A 20,218-nucleotide genomic window follows, 5' to 3' on the forward strand; every position below is an offset into this window, starting at 1 on the left:
GGTGCTCACAGACCTTCTTTGATCCAAGGATCTCAGAGCACTAGGCAGAGGGTGGATAAATGTTGCTGTCCCAGCTTTGTTGCTGGAGAGACCAAGACCGGGGCGGTCAAGGGAAAAATAACTTGGAGTCAGGAAAAGGTCCCTGGAGTCAGCATGGGATTGCTCCCACAGAAGGCTCCGCTGTCTGCTTTTACCATGAGGGCAGGACTTGCTCTAAAAAGCTGTTTGCTGTCATGGTTGGAGAAAGGGCAGCAGCTGGGCCTGCCTGCTGCGAGGGATGTTGGAGCTTTGCTCTGTGGCTTTGGGCCCCAGCAGCCCCAGGGAGGGGGCTGAAGCAGGCCTCGGAGCTGGGGGTCTGCGCAGACAAACCCAGAGCATCTGTCCTGGCGAGGCTGGGACAGGAGGCTGGGACACGTTGGCAGGACGGGAAGGAGGAGGGAAGCCAGCGAGGCCGCCAGGCTCTGCCACAGCTTCCTGCCCTCTGTCTGCTGCCATAGATGGTCACATCTCCGTGTGGTCACACCACCCCGCAGCGCAGGGGGGCAGCGGGCCCGGCCACTGCCGGGCTCCCGAGCGGAGATCCAGGCTCCCTCTGTGGGATTGTGGGATCCCAACCAGGGCAGGCGGGAACAGGACTGAGCCTGGGATCAGCCAAGGGCTGGGAGCAGGATTGCCGGGAGCGTGGCTCTGCTGACATCTAGTGAGGTTGTCTCCTCCGGCTTCGCGCTCCCTGCCAGCTGGGGAGGCGTTCAGAACCCTGCGAGGGTTTGAGTTTTCTGAGCAGCCAGTGGCTGGGAGTTGTGTGGCTGGGTGAAGACCAGCTCACTGCTCTTCCCCACCACCCCCATGCAGCCCCCCCTGGCTCCCAGCTGCTGCCCTGGCAGAGCAGGCAGACCCAAGCACCTTTGCCCTCACGTCGTCCTTCCCGCTTAGGGTGAAGCCTGTAGAGGAGACAAGCAGCTCCCTGCAGTCACTGATGCTGTTTGCCTTGTTTTCTGGTTTTCTTGCTTTATTTTCCACCCTGCCAACACCTGATCTGCCTCTTGCAGCTGTCCCCATCAGGATCAGACACCTTAGGATCAATTGACATGATGCAAAATAGAAACTAAGATGCAACCATGTCTTTCCCATGCAGCCAATGACTTGTATTTTATAGCATCCTGTAACAGTCACAGAAGTGAAGCACCGGCCACGTCCTGCCTCACTGGTGTGGGGGTGTTCCTAATCCTGGGGGGTGTTCCTAATCCTGGGGGGACAGCACAGGCAGGAGCTGTCCTGGGCTGTGTCCATGAGGAGGAAGCGAGACTGGGGAGAGGAACTAGAAGTAAGCGGAGAACAAGAGGAAGGGCACTGCTCACTGGGGATATTGCAGCCCAGCCCCAGGCTGCAGTGTTTGCTTCTGGGGTGAGTCCATTCAGCTGAATGTAGTTCCTGAAGGAACAAAGATCAAGTTCCTGGTAAGGCTGGGTCACAGAAAAGCTGCCTGTTTACCAAAGGACTGTAAAGCAGGTCAGTGCTCTGTGGGGGATCCCAGTGCCTGTAAACCATGCCAGCCTGTGACCGTCACTGTCCTGTCTCCAGGGAAAAGCTTTCACCTTCTCCATGCTGCTGCCAGGTGGTTGGTGCCTTGTCCCCCTTTCCTCTAAGAGTCACGGGAGTATTTGCTGCTTTTTTTTAGCCATAAAAGGGCTAAAATGCCTTTGTATCCCCTAGACAGCACCCTTTGGCTTGTTGCAGCCACAGGAGAGCACTTGTCTCTGCTCTTTGGGGTGTGGGGAGGGCACTTGTCCGAGCTCCAGCCTAGGTCCTTGTGATGCTCAGTGCCTCCAACTCCTCCACAGGAGCAAACACAGTTCTGGCAGGGGCTCAGGCAGTCCCACGCTTCCAGTGCTCCCTGAGCCATTTCTCCATTTCTGGTTAAGGCTAAGCCTGAGCGCCAGCCTGCATGCAGCATTCCATTTCCCAGCAAAGCAATTTACCGCGTCATTCCTGGGAAACGGGAATTTTTTTTTCGTAGCAGGAAACCATCTCACTGCCCCCTGTTTCTGTCCTGTACTGCAGCACCTTGGCTGCTTACATCCCTAGAAACAGTGGGTTTGCAAAACATTAACTAAAACCCACTGAAACAGGTCGGTAGCCTTCAGTCTGTATTTGCAGATAAAGTGAGTGACCTCAGCCAGATAGCACAGACAAGGTGACCCCCGGGGACAGCTGTACCCCAGACAGAATGCCTCTGTGCTGGTGACAGAGCCCAGCCAGCTGGGGGATCAGCGTGCCAGGGAGGTGGACCTGCTCACCATGACCTACTGGCCAGCACTCCTGTCCCAAGCACTGCCCTGCTCCTGCAGTCCTGCTTCTCCTCAGAGCTTCCCAGGCTGAGCTAATTTCCAGCTGGATCTGTTCCCTGCTCCAGCCCCCCTGGACATCAGCACAGCAGGGTGGCTGCACTGTCAGACATCCCTTTCCATGGGAGCCTGTGCTTGGTTTGGCTTGAAGTGTCCACAAAAGCAGCCCTGGGTGATTTCCGCTGCCATGTGGGGCACACAGGTCCTTCCAGCCCAGGGGCCAAGGGAAAACCAACCCCACCAGCAGCTGTTTGAACGTTTCAAAGATCTCTTCTGCTCTGAGATAAACCCGAGATTTTTTTGCCCTTTCCCTGCAGATAAGGAGGAAGGTTATACCTCGCCCTTTGCAAAGAGAGACTTTTCACACTTCCACTTATCTGCCATAGGGTAAATAGACACAGCGTGGCTGCTATCACCTCCAGGACCACCAGCCACTCCTGCTGCCTCCCTCTGCCTCAGCCAGGAGGGGACCTCCCTCTTGGGAAAGTCACTCTTGGTGACAAACAGAGGATGTAAGTCCGATTCTGTAGGTTCATCCGCTGCCCTTTAGAGGCTACAACTGATGTTTGCTTGGTTTGACCCCTCCGCAGTCACCTCCCAGGATGAGAGCCCTGTGGTTGTGGTGAATGTGTCTGTGTCCCATCACCTCCCAGCCCCCTCCCCTCCACCCTGGCACATCCAGAGCTTTGTGCTGCAAAACAGACAGAGCTGCCCGCCAGTCCGGACTCAGCCGAGTGCACTGGGAGCTGGCACCCAGCAGGTTTCCCCATGGCTCAAGGTGAGACTTGCAGCAGAGGCCCTGGGAAGGGTATGGCGTGCACTAATGTAGTCTGATAAGTGTCAGCAGAGAGAGGGGTGCCCACAGCAGCCTGCCCTCCCCCCTGAGTGAGCCCTGGGTGCTGGGACGTGGCCCTGCACCCCTGCTCTTTCTCCAAGCCCCACTGCTCACACTTATCTTCACCCACGTACAATGAAAGGCTCTTTCCCATGTGGACAAAAGGGACCAGACTACCCAGTTCTCTGAGAACAGAAACCCTCTGCTCCCTTCCAGCATGGGCAGCAGTGCCCCCCAAGTTCAGGGGAAGGCTCCCTAAGCCCCTGACACCAGATGGGTAACCCCTGCCCCCCAGCTGGCCCTGGAGCTTGTTAAAGCCCATCAGCTGAGAATCAGGGCTGATTCCCAGCACCCACATATGGTTTCTGGGCAGCACAGCCCCAGCCCATATGCCATTAGAGGCATCAGCTCAGCAGGTGCTGCGCACACAGCTGACACCCTGCATTTTCCATCTTCTGACTTTGATTTCACAGGGCCGGTCCTGCCCATACATCAGCGCTGAGGTGCGGCTTGCCCGGCCGGCGTGGACACAGCAGCCATGTAACTCCAGCTCTGCAGGGAGGTGCTTCCCGGATGCTTGGGTGCATTTGCTACATCATCAAGGTTAGTGTGGGTTAAGCCATAGCACAGCTGCTGCTGGAGGCCAGCTGTAGGTGCGGGCAGCATCTCCCCATGCATTTCTGGCCAAGCAGACTTCTCATGCCAGAGAGGTTTTCTTCATGCTTAGAGCGAAAGCCCTCTGTAATCAGGACTGAAACAAGACATCTTCAAGGCCGGAGCTTTGCCCAGGGGTCAGCGCTATCAGCTCCCATGGTCATTTCTACACACACACCCCCACCCACCCCCCAATCCATTTTCTTAAAAGCCTCAAATAGAAGAGGTGTGCTCAGCTAGGAATGTCCGGGCTCTGTTTCAAGCTCAGTATGATTTTAGTCTCTTGAGCTGGCTGCAAAAAACTTGAACAGAGACTCCTTATGAACCCCATAGAGCCAAAAAAGGGGAGGCAAAGGATAAAATATCCCTGATTTCTGTTGAAACTCTTTTAAAAAAAACGAACAGCAATCTTTCAAATCCTTGGAGACAGCAACACTACCCACACCCCTCGGAGGCGGCCAGGCTATAGCAATGGCTAGGATGACTCCTCGCAGACGCAGCCAGGAGCAGGGCAGGGGTCAGTATGTTTGCAACAATCTCCAGCTCTGTGCTTGGCTGGAGCACTGCCCTCCTCCTCTCACAGGAGGCCCTACCTGCCCTGCCACAGGGGCTTCAGAGACTGCTGGCTTTGTGCCCCCTTGGCTTGTCCTGCCCTTGTTCCTTTGCTGCAGGTTCCAACCCTTGGGGAGCAGGGGGCAACCCAGGCCATGGCTAATGCTGCCTCTTGCCCACTACTCAGCACAGAGCCAGCTCCCAGCCTCCTTGCATCATCCCTTTTGCTTCTTTCCCTGACCCACAACACGGTGGCAGAGTGGGGCCCAGTTAAAACATTCTCAGCTAAGGTCTAATCCCTCTGGCTACTTTTAAAACCCCATCCTCATTCCAGTCCTTTGTACCCAAATGTGGAACAAAGGATGAGCTGTCCTTCCCTCTAAGCCCCCTGCTCTCAGCTCAGGCACTGACCTCACAAACTTCTTGGTGTGACAAATGTGCTTAACAAAAGGAGACAGCCCTGTCCCCCGTGCAGTGGCCGTGGGGACAGCAGCAGAGCTAGCACAGTCCCCTCACACTGGGCATCTGCCCCAACTGTACGGGCAGCTGCTTCATCTCTGGCGCATCCTCCCTGTGCTTACTCCAGCCGGCTTTTCCCCTCTGCATTACACTTGCTGCCATAGGAGTGCAGTGCTCCTGCTGAGCAGGGAGGGCAGGGCTCTCCCCATTTCTGCTGCAGAGAGGGGAATGCAAGAGCAAGGTATAAATATCTACAAAGATTAGCCCTTGCACAGCACTCTGCCCTGACAGAAAGTGTTGAGTGTCACCCACAGTCTGCATTCCCTTTCTCTCCGCTCCCCAGCTGCCTCTCCTGTTTCCAGCCCTGGGTTCACAGTCACTGCTGCCAGCACTTTGATTTCATTCCTCCCTCCACCCCCGTTCCCTCTTGAAAGGGAGAAAATAATAGAGCCTTTGTTGGGTCGCTGCGGCACAGGCACCGAGCAAGGAGCCACATGGGGGTAAGGGGCTGCCAGACACAACCGCCTGCCTGGATTATGGCATTCCTGCGCCTTCGGCTCAGGGGCAGTCAATCCTACACCCCATGGCATGTAAAGGGACCCTGTGCTTGCTGACATCCACAAAAAAAACCCAAACAACAATCCAGTAAAAAAAAAAATTCTCCGTACCCACACTGTTGACTTCCCCCACTTTTATGTAAATTAATATTAAACAGGTCCTCGAGTTTTGTTTTTGTACAGATATATACAAATAGGAAACAGTTTCATATTTACATTATTAAGTTAATTAGGCTCTATAAAAAACCCCAACAGTTTTCCAAATTAGTGTCATATGTACAGACAGCAGAGGTGAGCTCACGTCCTTGGCGCGGTCACATTGACAGTGTAATGTACACTAACCATTACCCCAGTCCCACAGGTGATCAGCCCCACGCAGGCCAGGCACAGACAGGCAGCGGGCATGAGTGTTACGAGCAAAAGGATCCCGCTCCAGGCTTTTCTGCTCTCCAGGACCTGGCAGGGAATAGTGCTTGCTTCTCATGAGGCACACAAGTACCACAGGGTCAATTTGTGTAATGTACACTACCAGCGCTCTGTGGATCCCGTGGAAGGCACAAGACCAGCACAGATCTCGTGTTCGAGTTGGTGGATGCTCTGCACGGCTTCTCCTGGGCACCCCTCGATGGCACACACCTATAGCGGCACAAGGCTGGTCCAGCCCCGAAGGGGCCAAGTCCTTCGGAGAACCCCAGCATCAGCAGACGAGCCCAGCCCCGAGTCACACGATGCTGGCCAGTTCTGTGTTGTCCGACTCCGAGCTGCTGTTGCTCTCCTCCCTGGGGACAAAGGGGTGGGGGAGGAGGCATGGAGCAAGCCATGGAGCAAGACCCGCCTCCGAGCGGACCTCTGCCTCGGAGGCTCCGAAGAGCTCGAGTGGGACATCACCACCTTGCGCAGTCCCCAGACGAGTTTTCTTTAGCAACTGGGGCGGGTTCTCGTTCATCTCAAACACTTCATGCCATCTCTTTGGAAGCTGGGATTGGCAAAACAAGCCAGCCCTTCCCTCACCCCACCACCCACGGGTCCTGGAGGATTCCTGGACAAGTCACAGTGTGTCCCAACCCGTCTGGGCCTGATCCTGCTCCCACACACCCTGCTGGCATGCCGTGGTTGCAATCTCCATAGCACAAGCTGACACTCACCGTAAGTCCTGTAGCGCTTTCTTGTTTTTCCTCCGCTTCTCCTCGTCGATGGGGTACAGCTTGAACAGGAGCAAGCCCAGCAGGATCAGCCCCACAGGCACGGCTGACACGAGCATCTTCAAGGTGAAGTTCACCTCACTGGGCTGGGAGCAGCCCCGGGTCTGGTACCCTGCAAAGCTATGGATAGAAAGGTACCTTCAGGCAAAGGAAGGCGAGTTTGTAGGTGAACCTGTCCCTGCAGGGAGTACAGAGCCACAACTGGATTTAAACCGCTCTCCCCCCAGAACCCTCCCAGCCCTTGGGAAGCAGAGCTGCAAGACCTGCCTCCCTCTCTCTCTGCCCCTCAGCTTCCATGTAAGAACTCACTCTAAGCTAAGTGTGGAGATGCCCAGGGAGACCCCAGAGGTAAACTTGGTGAAAAAGACATAGAAGGAGAAGAAGATGGCTTCATGGCCGTGGGAGTCGGGGTGCTGCAGCTTGAAGTCATCTATGACATCTGGGAGCATGGACCTGTGTGGAGAACATGATGGTGAACACTAGGACCGAGCCAACAAAGCATCTCCTCTCTCTGCTGAGAGGATTTCCCTTCAAGAGCCCCATCTTGGGCTGAAAACATCACAGAAAGCCCTCCCAAGGATTTCTAGCCCCAGAAGCACCTTGCCCAGCTCTCAGGGTGCAGTGCCAAGAGCACCAGGACAACCTTGCACTCACCAGGGTAGGAGGAAGGCGGCTGCGACGCTGATCCCAGCTGCAACAGCCACAACGTAGGTGACAATAAGGTTACTGTCCAGGACAGCCACCATGATGAGGAAGGGGATGGCAGACTGTATAGGGGACAGAAGCCATGTTGGTGTCAGCAGTGCCTGACCCTGACCCCCTGGCTGTTCCCCTTCCCTCCCATGCACGCCAGCCCTCCGACCGCAGGGATGGCTACATAAGCAGTGGTGCAGCCTTCCTCCCAGAGCCCCGCAGCAGCCATTTCTGCTGGCCTTGGCCACATCCGTGACAGCACAAATAGCAGGACGAGGGACAGCCACCAAACTGTCATTAGCAGCAACCTCTGCCCAGCTCTGGGCCCTCCTGGGGGGACACAGCTCTGCTCACCCCATGTGGGAAACACCATCCTCACATGCACCTCTGCGCTCAAGGAGACCCACTCACCGAGATGCCCACGTAGACAGCTTTCTTCTTCCCAAAACGGGTAAGGAACCACTGCCAGAAGGGAATGGTCAAGGTGGCAGAGAGCTATGGGAAGAGAAGGGGTCACGGTGTCACTTGCTGGCCAGGCTCTTTTCTGGGTTCTGGGGGAAAAGCTCTTCCCAGCAACCAGCAGCTGCTGGGCAGAGCCTCCCCCATCACATTTCCAGCACCTCTGATTGCCACATGCTCCAGAGGCTGGCACACAGCCACGCTGCCTGCTCCTGCTCTTGCCCCACCCCTCACCTGCCTCCGCTCCTGGGAAGGAGCGCTCACAATTGGAGCGGCTGCATGGGGCCACCTCCTCCCCCAGCGCGGAGCACCTTGGCACCCGGCACCACGGCCCTCGGGGCAGCCGGCAGGGGCCAGCCCACCACCCCATACAGCGGGAGGACCCGAATCCATCCTTGGTGCTGGGAAGGGACCTAACCTTGCCATTGCTGCCTGCGCACAGCGTGGCCAAGAGCCAGGCTCTGTGAGGACCCTGGTGCCTTGCACCTCCCCACTCCATGGGGCAGGGAGGGTGGGAAGGGCTGTCAGGGGTGAGGCAAGCTAGAAAGGGCTCGCAAGGAGTTGTTTTGCTCCATCGTCCTGGCAGTAAACACTGAGATCCCTTTCTCGAGGTGGGGAGGGGGGGGAAGGGAGATAAGTGGCAGGATTTGGACAAAAAGTCCTCATGGCTCCTGGTCTCCCCTGTCTCTGGCTGCCTTCAAAGACCTTCAAAGAACAAAGACCTCGCTGTTCCCACTGACCTGCCCAGCCTTCACAGGACATTTGGCAGCTCCTTCTCCTTCCCCTCCTCCCAGGGGACCTTCAGTCACTGTCCCCACGGCAGCTCATCACAGCCTCCCTCCCCTCATCCAGAGCACCCATCCCATGCCAGCTCCTGGGCAGGACCCATGGGATCCCACATCCCACCACAGTCCCAGCCCTGAGGGACTCCAGGACAGGGCCATACGCACCATGATGGCCAGGAGGATGTTCTGGAACTCGTTGCGGAAGCCCAGAGTGTAGGTGCAGAAGAGGGCAAAGTTACCTTCCAGCAGCTGTGGAGGAGATGGGCAGGGGTTAGGGGAGGACGGGCACCCCAGCCACCCCAGAGGGATGCGCTCCTCCTCGCAAGGCTGCGCCCAGAGCACAAGCAGGGGAAGAAAGCGGCCATTCATGGACCCATCCAAGGCCATGAGACCACATCCTTCCTCTCTGCCCAGGGCAACTCCGGCTCATTGAGCTGCTGCCTCACGTGCTCCCAGCCTGCCGGGATCCTGCTGGGGCCCTGCGCTGTTCATCCCCCAGCCATCTCCAAGCTGCGCTGCTGCCGTTCCCTCTCCCCAGTCCTTCCAGCCCGGCTGTGCTTACCATGAAGGCCAGCGAGGTGAAGAGGAAGCCGGCGATGAGCTTGATGTAGGCACCATGGTTCATCACCAGCTTCAGTCCCTGGAAGAAGGAGACAGGCTCGTCCGACTGGAGCTCGGAGGACTCTGGGGAGCAGAGCAAATCAGCCCATCGTTAGACTCGCTGTAACAGCACCCTCGGGGGCAAGGGGTGCAGTGCTTCACGCTTGCTGCTGAGTGCCCTACGGGAGTCCTTGCCCACCTACAGTATCCCACCTCAAGGGAGTTGGAACAATGCCTGCAGAGACCTCCCTGCCCTCATGCAGGGGTCCCTCAGCCCCACGGAGAGGGGAGAATGGCCCAGCTGGTTTGCCCAGGATAAGCAGAGCTGGTCACAAAGCAGAGGGAGGGAAGGCCAGAAGCTACTGGACTTTGGATATCACCTCACCTCAGGATGCCCTTGTTGGCACTAACAACCTTGGCCAGCCAAAACTGCAAGATAACATTTATCTCTGACAGTGCAGAGCAGAGAGCTAAGTCCTCATAGCTGCACTGTAACGTACCCCAGAGATGCTCTGGTCCCCTACCCACAGCACTGCCCTTCTGCAGCACCTTCCCCAGGCCCCCAGACCCCCCTCTACCTACCCCCCTCCTCTGGGGCTTGACCCAGCAATGAGGTGCCGAGAGCTCAGCCAGGCTCCTGAGGAGCCCCTGGTAGGAGCCACAGCATTTTCACAAGCCACGAGTATCCCAGCACGTTTCAAGCCTCACCTCTCTTCTCCCGCACGCCCACAGACAGGATCACGGCGCAGAGGATGTAGAGTCCCCCAATGACCCCCGCAGCAATCATGTAGGCATTTCTCTGTGCAAGAGAGGAGGGAGTGGTGAGGAAGGGGGCTTTTCCCGGGAGTCAGGCCAGTCAAAGTCAAGGAGAGGGGGCTACCAGCAGGTTTCCCCCAGCTTACTGTGTCCGTGAGTGACCCGGTGTCGTGGGTCATGTTTAGTTCCTCCATGGCCACCGAGGAGTTGGTCTTGCCAATGAAGAGGGGGCTCTCGATGCAGGGAGTATCCACCTTGCCCACGATCTGGCCCTGGATGGCAGTGCCTAGCACAGTGCCCAGCACTTCCACAGTCATACCTGGAGGGAGAAGCCAGTGGGACTCAGCGCGGCCCTTGGGTACCCAGGGCATGGGTGCAAACCCCTTCACAGCAGAGCCTCCCCAGCTGCAATTCGTTGCCCTTCATCAGGAGAGATGAGCCAGCTCAGCTCACTTACAGCTCCCTCCACCAAGTGATAAGGAGAAGGGGAGTGTCTGCTGGGGAAACTGAGGCAGGGAAAGAGGCCAACACTTGGTCATGCTGCTCCCGCTACTGTATGACAGAGCGGGAAGAAAGACTCAGGAGCTCAGATCCCCCACCATCTGCTCCAGGCACTTGGCCCATAACAGGGACCACCTCCCCATCAGCCCTAGACAAGGATGCCTGCTGGAGGAGCCAGGGAAGAGGAATGGAAAGAGCTGAACCAGCAATTCAAGCCCTGAACAATGTTCATCACACACCACACCTTGGGGCAGGGTGCGATCAAATGAGCCCTTCCAGCAGGGCATCTGGAGGAGGATCGTGCCCCAGCAAGAGCCACAGTGGAGGAGCCAAGCATGGCTGCCCCCCAGCCATAGCAAGGAAGGGAAGGAAATATTCTTACGGTAGGCAGTGGCTGAGTCCCGCTCGCTCTGCTCCCTGCTGATGAACATGGTCAGCGCTGAGTAGGGCACATGAAAGCACTGCAACAGCACAAGGAGTATTAGCTCAGGGATGGTGCAACAGCCTGTGGGACCTGGGGCAGCAGGAAACCTGCCCCTCTGTAGCTCAGCAAGGTGAAGGCAGGGATTCATACTCTCCATCCCTCCCCCGCCGGCCCTGGTGCATGCAGAGCCCAACTCACCGTCACGAGGGTCTGGAAGACGCAGTAGAAGACAAGATACCACATCACTTGGCCTCTGGAGATGTCCGGCACAAACCAGATGAGAAAGTAGGAGATGACAGCAAACGGGGTGGAGAAGATGATCCTTTGGGAGGACACAGCATTAGCCTCACAGGCATGTACTGCCTGGATAACCCCAACAGCTCAGCTCTCCCCACTGCCACGTGTTCAGTGGGGTTCAGGCACCTGATTTTGGGAGCTCCTCAGCTGCCCTGGGGGTGGCCCACCCTGCTCCAACACTTGGACACGAGGTGATGGCCACAGATTGAGTGATTCAGACCAGGCTGAAGGCAGCAGCTCTGGTCTCACAGTGTGGGAAGCGGAAAGGCTGGCTCAGACTTCCAGGGAAGAGTTTTATTTGCAAAAATAGACATCCCTGCTTCGATGGAAGCAATTGATCTGCTCCTGCCTTTGGCTTCCAGCCCAGGTCCTGACCTCTGTCCCAAGTGGTACTGCTGTCGGGTTGTAATCACCATCCTCATCCCAGCAAGGGCTGGGGAGCAGCCAGGCAGCACAGCCCTCCTCCCCAGCAGCCAAACGCCTCTCACCAGCTTGGCTTTGCTGCCAGCCCCCCTGAGCCCTGCTCCCGGGGTCACAACCATTCTGCTGGCAGGGATGAGGCACACCACCAGCCAGCAGCAGGCTGGCTCATCCTTCCACCCCTGCCCAGCTTCTCGGAGCTGCAGGCACAGGGACATTGGATGCAAAGCACAACAGAGGATCGGAGGGGATTGCTGTCCCAGCAGGACCAGCCAGCAAGCATGATCACAGCGGGAAGCCACCCAGGGCATCTCTCTGCTTCGTCCAGCACATCTTATAACCCTTGTCCTCCTGCATCCAGGCAGGGAACAGCTCCACCCTGCACCAGCAGCCCACCACAAGCACCCAGGTCCCCTTGTCACTCAGGAGGGCATGGGAGGAATTTGGGAGGGAAGTGAGCCAGGTGTTGAGGCTGCATCCACATCTGCTTAGGAGACTGATCTTGCAAGCACCCTTGCTCCACAAACCACTGGATGGAGGCTGCATCCTGGAGTAAAGCCAGCAGAACCGGACACGGGACAGAGCCACGCTCGGTCAGGGCTGGCCCTCTGCCACTCCACTGCCAGGGTACAGCAAGATCTTTCCATCTGGGCTGACGTACAGGCGCAAAGTTTAAATTTAAAATTGGGGGGGGGGGGGGGGGGGGGGGCGGGGGGGAGTGAGAAACCAAATCTCCATGGATGGAGTCGGCGGAGGCATTGCACAGGACACAACACATACACATTTTTCCGAGCGCACGTCACCCCAGCAGAGGGGGAAGGGGCGAGCCAGCTCCAGCCACTCCTCTCCTGCGCATTTCTTGTTGCACGCATACGTGGAGAAGGGAAATTTTGAATGAATCACCACAGCCGCGAGGCGGGAAGCGCGTCACGCTTGCCACGGGTGCCAGTGCCTGCACGCCGAGTGTGCCAATTCCCTGGGGGCCAATCCCAGCACCAGGACGAGGGTGCTGAGCCCTAGCCAGGGCCGACCAACAGCAGCAGCAGCCAAGTGACTGAGAGTTACCCCTGACCGAGGCCGAGATGATTAAGACGCTCGGAGGAGGCTGCCGGCGTGACGCGCTCGTCCACTCATTGGCCACAGCAGGATGGTGTGTTTCTTTGTGCCACGGCTTGCACACCCCCTTCCCAGCCCCGCACACCCCCTTCCCAGCCCTGCAGTTAATCAGTTGCAAATGGCTGCTGCCCCAGAGAAGGAAGGTCAAAGCCAGGGCTCTTCAGTTACCGACACATCAAGGAAAAGTTTCATCACTGAGAAGTCTGGGGTGACCAAGGAAATGGGGACTTGCTCTGGGCTGGGGACAGAGCGGGGTCCCTGAGGCTGGGGGAGAGGAGGAGACAGCCAGTGGATTTGCTGCTGGGACAAAAATGTGCCCAAAAGTGTTTCAAAAGAAAGAACTGAAAGAGAAAGAGGTGATGGCCCTTGGGGAAGGGCCTCTCTCCCTTCTTCTGAGGACCTGGAGCAGCCCTGAGCTTTCAGCTAGAGCTGCTGGCAGCCGGCTGGGGCTCAGCCCCGCAGATCCGAGCCTGGCAGAAACTGTGAGCAATAAGCCCTGGCACAGAGGGGGTTGTACAGGGTCACCTCATGGGTGCTGAGGGCTCAGGTCAGACAGCAGCCTCCGAGACCACCACGCAGCACCTGCAGCTCCTGGCTTTGTACAGGGGGAAACTGAGGCAGCAGCAAGAAGCTCTGCAGCCCCACACAGCCAGCCCCACTGTGGCTGACAAACCCCGAGTTCAGGAGGTTTAAACTTAGCCCAGTTGGACTCAGCAGGTTGCCCTCAAGCCGTGTACAACCGCAGCAAGCTCCTTGCGGCCGGCTTCCCCGGCACTGCTGAGGGGCCCAGTGCAAGTCGAAAGCTCTGGCTAATTTTAACGAAGCAGAAGCCGTTTGGAGGAATGCAGCCACTCCATCCCCACCCCCTGCCTCGAGATTACAGCGAGCAGAGCCGCAGCAACCACCCCAGCGCGCATGGCTATCCCGCGCAGCCCTGTTCTAATCTCTGGACCCCAGACCCTGCCACACGTGCGGCTCCAGAGAAGCTATTTCAGGCCATGTGCGGAGCCTGGCTTTAACAACAGCCGACTGCCACTGCCCAGAGCTATTCCAGGAAAGTCCGGAAGCAGAGGGTATAATCTGCGGGGGAAAGGACTGCATCCCTCTAATTCCACTCCCCCCATGCCCACCCTCTTTGCTGCATTGTATTTCAGCGATCCTACAGGCACCCAGGACATGGATTATTTTAGCACAGGACATGCCTCTGTGTCCACACTTTAAGCATTAGCGCTCTGGAACGCGCCGTGTCCCATGCAGGGGCAGGTGTTTACAGATGTCCCACATCTGCCCTGGGTGCAGGCTCGAGACCTTCAGGGCTTTGCAGACCCCGTCCCACCTGCTCCAATTTTGGCACCCCTTTGCTCAGCACCCCGCTCCCAAGGACAGCAAAAGCACCCACGTGCGGACACCCATCTCCATGACAGCTGTTTTCCTGCTAAAAGAGCATCCTCCTCGTGACTGTCAGCCGGCACCACACATCGACCGCTCACACCCCTGTCCCTCCTCCCTATGGGTGCAATGCCATCTGCTCTACTGGCAACGTGGCCCTGTCACCAACCAGGGTTCAGCAACCACCACAGGAACAAAGTCCAGCATGGGAGTGTGGCACCAGGACAGCTCTCAGGGAGCCTGGAGCTGCTGCAGGTACAGTGACACGGAGGCCAGCCAGGTCCACATCACACAGGGGTGGCTTGGGACCAAAGCAACAGGCACAAACTTGAAGCCTTGGGGTTTTTGGGACACTTGGAATCTCACCTGGGTGAGATAGGGCACGAGTATGTCCTGCCCTGTAAAGCTCATGCCAAGGGACACCCAAAGCTGACTGGAGGCACTGTGACACATCAGGCAAGGATGCAGGGTGCTACAGGTGGCTCTTACCAGGGCATCAGGCGGCCAAAGCGAGTCCACGATGTTTTGCTGATGAAGAAGCCCACCATGGGGTCTGTGATGGCATCCCAGGCTCGCCCCACAAACAGGATGATGGAGGCATAGAAGGGGTCCAGCTGCAGGAAGAAGATCTTGTGTCAGCACACACAAGCCCCCATGCCCCTGGCTGCCCTTCCTGAGCTCCTCAGGACCTTCCCAACAGCACCGCGACCCCACCGCCAGCTGGGAGCGGGGATGGATCCCTCGGCGCCTTGTCAGTGGGATTTGAGCACAGTCCCCCCCAGCTCTGCCCCTCACCAGCTTTTTTCCACCCCAAACTCCCACCTCTCGGAGCAGAGCTCCCCAAAACACAAGGGTGCCCCAGGGACACTTCTCCCCGTGGATTCCCTCCCTGCTCCCCACCAGCGTGGAATGCCGTGGGATCGCGGGACGGATCCCGCATCCCGCGGGACAGACGCCACCAGCCTGTTTTGTCCCCTGGGGAACCCGAGACACGTGGAGCGGGGGTCGGCCTGGTGAGAACCCACAGCCCCCGGACCGACACCCACGCAGGACCGCGACCCCCTGCGTGATCGATCCCCGCCGCCCGCCCCAAAGCGGGACGCACCGCTTCCAGCGGGGGCCGGGACACCGGGGCGCCCCTCCGCCGGGCAAAGGGCCCCGGGGGCTCCGGCCCCCCCAGGCACCCGGCCCCGGCCGTACCTGCGCCACGTCCAGGAGGTAGATCTGGAGGAAGAAGCCGAGCGCGCAGCCCGTGATCTGGTACGGGGCCCCCCCGACGGCGTAGCACAGCTTGCTGCACACCGACAGCCGCTCCCGGCTCTCCTGCAAGCGGGTCGCCGTTAGCGCCACCGGGAAGCCCTCCCCGGCCCCGGCCCGCCCCCCACCCCCGGCCCGGAGCTCACCCTGCGGCGAGGCTGGCGGCAGGCGGGCGGCAGGAGCCCCCCCGGCAGGGCCCGCTCCGCGCCGCCGCCCCCGGCCATGCCGTGCGCGATGAATGGGCCGCGCCGCCGCCCGCGCGGGCCTTGTACCGGCAGCGCCCGCCCCTGGAGGGGCCCGCCCGCGCCCCGCCCCCCGCCGCCTCCGCCGGCCCGGCCCGGCCCTTGCTCCAGCCCCCGGCCCCGGCGCCGCCCGCCCGCCCGTCCGTCCTCCGCGTCTCTGTGCGCCAGCCCTCACCGCCTCACCCCTCCATTCCCCCGTCCCTCATCCCCCCATTCCCCCATCCCTCACCCCCACATTCCCCCATCCCTCATCACTCCACTCAACCATCCCTCATCCCTCCATTTCCCCATCCCTCATCCTCATGCCTCATCCCCTCATGCCTCCATTCCCCCATCCCTCATCCCCTCACCCCCACATTCCCCCATCCCTCATCCATCATCCCTCCATCCCCTCATCCCTCCATTTCCCCATCCCTCATCCCCTCACCCCTCCATTCCCCATCCCTCATCCTGTCATCCATCATCCCCCCATTCCATCCCTTCCCTCCATCCCAGCCCTTTACCCCTTCACCCCTTCCCTTTCTGCATCCCCCTGTCTCCCCGGGTGCCCCCACTGATGGCAGAGGCTGAGCAAACACTGTGCTGCCCTACAAGGGGACAGGGCTGGAAGATGTTCCCATGGGTTCCCAGTGGCATCAGCCAGTGAGGGCCAGGGACTGGAGACCCTCAGTGCCAGCCCCAGCATGGCCCCACTCTTAATCCCCCTCCACGTGGGCCCACTGAAGGGGCTGAGGTGCAGCAGGACACCCTGCCCCCGTCCCAGTGCCCACGGCCCCCGTGTGCTGCACACCAGCTTCAGGGGGTGATGGTGACTCCCAGGTCCCAGCAACTCTCCCTGGGTCACCTACAGTGTCCCCCATGCTGGACGGCCACGTGGACATCAATCCCAGCACCTCTTGGCTGTACCCGGTGCTGTTTGCCCCCCGGCAGGCACACGTACACCTGTGCCGGTGCCATGTCACCACAGTGACAGCCACCCACTCCACCGGGCTCAGGCCACTGGGGTTCAAAGAGCGCCCTGAGATGTGCCACGAGATGGGGCTGCACGGGGGGGCTGAGCCAGCAGGGCCAGCGTGGCACCCAGTGCCAGCACCTGATTGCCACTTAGAGCTGGGCTTGGAGCTGCATTTACTAGGGACAGGGACAGGCAGGGAGGCTGGGCGGGGAGGATGGGCAGCTGGCACCGCGCAGGGCCCTGGGGTGCAGCAGACCCTGAGGACGAGCAAGGCAGATGGCCCCTGGCACGGAGCGGTGGCACAGCAGCTCCGGGCACTTCCCAGTTTCGGGAGCTCCGTGCTGGTGTCACCATTGACTCAGTTTCCTGCGTTCCCCTGGCTCTGCCACGCACGCAGCCTGCGCCCGGCCGCGCTGGGTGCTGAGGGGTGCCACCCACTGCACACGGGGGTCTGTGCCAGGCTTCAGGCTCTCCAAGTTTGTTCAGTGACACAAAATACCTTGAAGCAAGAGGGGAGCGAGGTGTGGGCAATGCCACTCGCCCGGCCAGTTTGGCAGAGACCTGCCTCAGGCTCCTGGCCACGCCGGCCGTGCCATGCTGGCTCAGGTGTGACTGGCACTGGGCAGCCCTGGGACAGCCTGGTGTGAGCTAGAACCTTCCCAAGCCCCTCAGGAGGAAGGAGCCTCGTGTCAGGGGTGGGCTTGTGCCTGAGTCTGCCAGCACACGTGTAACGAATCAGACGGGCTCTGCCCTCCCTGAGCATCAGAGCTTGGGACAAGCATCACGACCTTGCGCTGCAGTGAGCAGCATCAGCGCTTTAAGGGGTCTCAGTGTTGGGGTCTGTGCCACCCCCTGTGCTGGGCGGTCGAGAGAAGCGTGTGGCTGTGCCGCATGGCTGCAGCCAGCTCCCTGCCGGTGCTGGGGGCCGGCGTGGAGCAGATGGCCTGGACTTGCTGGGGGTGACTGTGTCCCCATGCGGCATCAGTGCAGCCACTGAGGACATCCATGTGGGTTTGTGTCCCTGTCTGAGCCCACCCCAAAGCACAGATTTGGTACCCCAAAGCGCTCTGCTTCCCCATCACACAGAACCAGGGATCCGCAGGGTCCCTGCTCTGTGCCTCTGTTTCCCTTTCCACAGAGAAGGCCTCTTGTGCAGGAGCTGAGGGGACTCCCATGGTGGCACTTGTCCCTTCTGGAGGGACCAGGCTCCCTGGAGGCAGGGTAGTCTTGTCCTCAGCTCCCAGTAGTGCTTGGCCCCAGCACCATATCTCTGCTCCCTTTGTCCCAGGGGCTTCTCAGCTCCAGATGCTTTTTGGCATTCCTGACCTTGAGCAAAGCACTGAGAAACTGCCTCTGGGAAAGGTGGCTTTAGGGGAACAATGGGCAGCCCTTTGTGCCGGAGATTGTGCAGAAAGACTGCAGACAGGTGTAGCCCTGCCTACATATGGAGTAGGAGAAGTGGAAAGACCAGGATTTCCCTGGATTAGGAGGATTTTCTTCCCCAAATCTGGTATTGCACAATTTCCTGGGGGGGATTTTAGACCTTCCTCCCAAGCAGATGCTCTGGGGGATCCCCACAGCAATGAATGAACCACCGAGGGCTGATCCCGGCGGGGATGTCAGTGTTGTGGCTCCTGCCAGGCTTGGGGTCCCCAGGGACCCACAGGTGGTTGAGGCTGGGCCCCTCACACTGTCACTCTTCGCACCAGGACACCGAGTTCGATGTGATGGCCTTGCAGGCAAGACCAGAGCTCAAATATCCCTCTGACAGTGATGCTACAACATCCTGGCCTCCACGTGCCTGAGCTGGGGACACCATTTGGCTCTGAGGGTGACTCTTCAGGGGCTGGGACCCAAACACTGCCCTTGGGGACATGGTTCAGGCCCAGGGACAGGGATAGGGATGGGGGCTGCTCCAGGGAATGACGGCTTTGCCATCCCACCTGCCACCCACGTCTCCTCGCTGTTACGGATCTGGCACAGTCTGGAGCAGGAGCTGAGCAAGCGTGAGCACACCCGAAACCAGACAGCCCTGCCAGGCTGGGCCGGCCAGGACTGGGATGGTGGGACTGGGAGCAAATGGCAGCGAGCTGGTCCTGGAGCTGTTGGGGGGGCCATGGGCTGCTGCCCAGACCGGGGCCAGCGCCGCCTGCACACCGCAGAGCTTCACCGGGGCTCAGGGCACCTCCCGGCATCAGGCAGGGTGTGCTGGGGGCAAAATGGGCCCGGGGGGGGTGAGGATGTACTAGGGCTGGAGCTGACGGTGTGTTTTCCACCCCCTTCTCCGGACTTCGCTGCCTGCTAAATTCATAGGGGCTGGCTGCACCCCCAGGGAGCCGGGGCTGGTGTAAACCCGGGGCTGTGAGTGCTGACCCCTGCCCCATACAGCTGGGCAGTATTTCACGGGGCTCCTGTTACCCCACAGGGACTCGGGCCGGTGTTTTGCAAGGGCCCGGCCAGCCCCCATGGCCGCTGCTTCACGGGGACAAAGGGGATACATTGCATGGCAGCACGTGGCAGCTGCCCTGTGCTGCCCACACCAGTCCTGGGTGGGACCCTGGGGAGCATGTCATGAGGCTGAGGGGGACCAGGTGGGGCTGGGGGATGTTGGCACAGAGCCTCGGGACCCCCATGGGGATAGCAGGGTGGCTCAGAGCCTGCTGCTGCAGTGGCATGGGGACAGCCAGTGGCAGCCCCCAGCTCAGGGTGCCACCGGGACACCTGCCAGGCGCAGGGTGGCTGTCTACCGTGGGGAAGCACTTGGGGGCTGGAGCTTCAAAGTCCGTCCCTGCTGTCAGTGGGGATCCAAAGGGCACGGGGGGCGGGGGGGGGGGGGGGACACAATGACGGAGACACGGGGACACGACAACCCGGGGAACTGCCTTGCGTCATGTGCCAGAGCTGTGCCAGCCACCAGCTGGGCCACGGCAGCTCCCGTGGAGCTGTGCCAGCACCAGGGGCACGTGCTTGGTGCTGCCTGGGGAGCCGTGCCAGTACCCTGCAACTGGGGGGCACAGAGAGGTGCTGGGCTGGCCCATGGGTGGCCCCCCCAGCCCTGTCACCGGCAGTGCCACAGCCCCTGGGGCACTAACTCACCCACCCAGCCTTGTTTGCGCAGCCGGCGTGGGTGCTGGCAGCAGAGAGGCTCTTGGGTCCTGTTTGCCCAGTGCCTGGAGAGAAATGGGATGAAAGGGCCGGGATGAAAGGGCTGCGCGGCCCCTCCAGCCCTCTCCAGGAGCTCTCTGCACCTTCAAAGCATCTGGAGCCCATTGAAGCCGGGACAAACTCCTGCCTCATCCTGGGAAAAGCCGGAGAGGTCCCCGAGGCCCTCAAGGAGGGGGCAGGAGACATGGCCGAGAGCTATGGGTTGTAGGAGCCTTTGTTCCCGCGCCCGGGGTTGTGTTGGTGCTGGAGCAGGCGGTCTGGGGCAGTGCCAGCTGTGTCCCCAGCCGTGACCCCCTGTCCCTGCAAGTGCTGGGGCAGGATGAGTCCCCGCAGCCTCTGCCCTTAATGCCAACAGGGCAATTTGTTTCCTAAAGAGAAAGAGAGGCTTCACCCATGCTTCCCAGGAAGGGTGAAGGGCTGGGAGCAGCCTGACTGGGGGCACTGCGGGGACATGCCCAGGGCTCCCAACCTGGCTGGGGAGTGAGGCCAACACCGGAGCACAAAGGGGACATCAGCCCAGGCTGCTGGGGGATGCCTGGGTGCTGGGCTCCTGTC

At 59.7% G+C, this 20,218-nt stretch overlaps 1 protein-coding gene across 1 annotated transcript; it reads right to left on the reverse strand.

Annotated features, from left to right (window-relative positions):
• Positions 1-5,521: 5,521 nt before the first annotated feature.
• Positions 5,522-15,600, reverse strand: MFSD2A (MFSD2 lysolipid transporter A, lysophospholipid). Its single transcript, XM_080379846.1, has 14 exons — positions 15,448-15,600; positions 15,245-15,367; positions 14,534-14,658; positions 11,021-11,144; positions 10,781-10,859; positions 10,044-10,216; positions 9,850-9,940; positions 9,104-9,225; positions 8,707-8,790; positions 7,709-7,792; positions 7,259-7,371; positions 6,914-7,057; positions 6,548-6,724; positions 5,522-6,181 (listed from the first exon to the last, which is right to left on the reverse strand). Exons 1-14 carry the CDS (start codon positions 15,523-15,525, stop codon positions 6,124-6,126), a joined length of 1,575 nt encoding a protein of 524 aa, XP_080235972.1. The 5' UTR covers positions 15,526-15,600; the 3' UTR covers positions 5,522-6,123.
• Between the last annotated feature and the right edge of the window lie 4,618 nt (positions 15,601-20,218).

This window comes from Falco punctatus (genome assembly GCF_963210335.1).
Source record: "Falco punctatus genome assembly, chromosome: 3".
NCBI lineage: Eukaryota > Metazoa > Chordata > Aves > Falconiformes > Falconidae > Falco > Falco punctatus.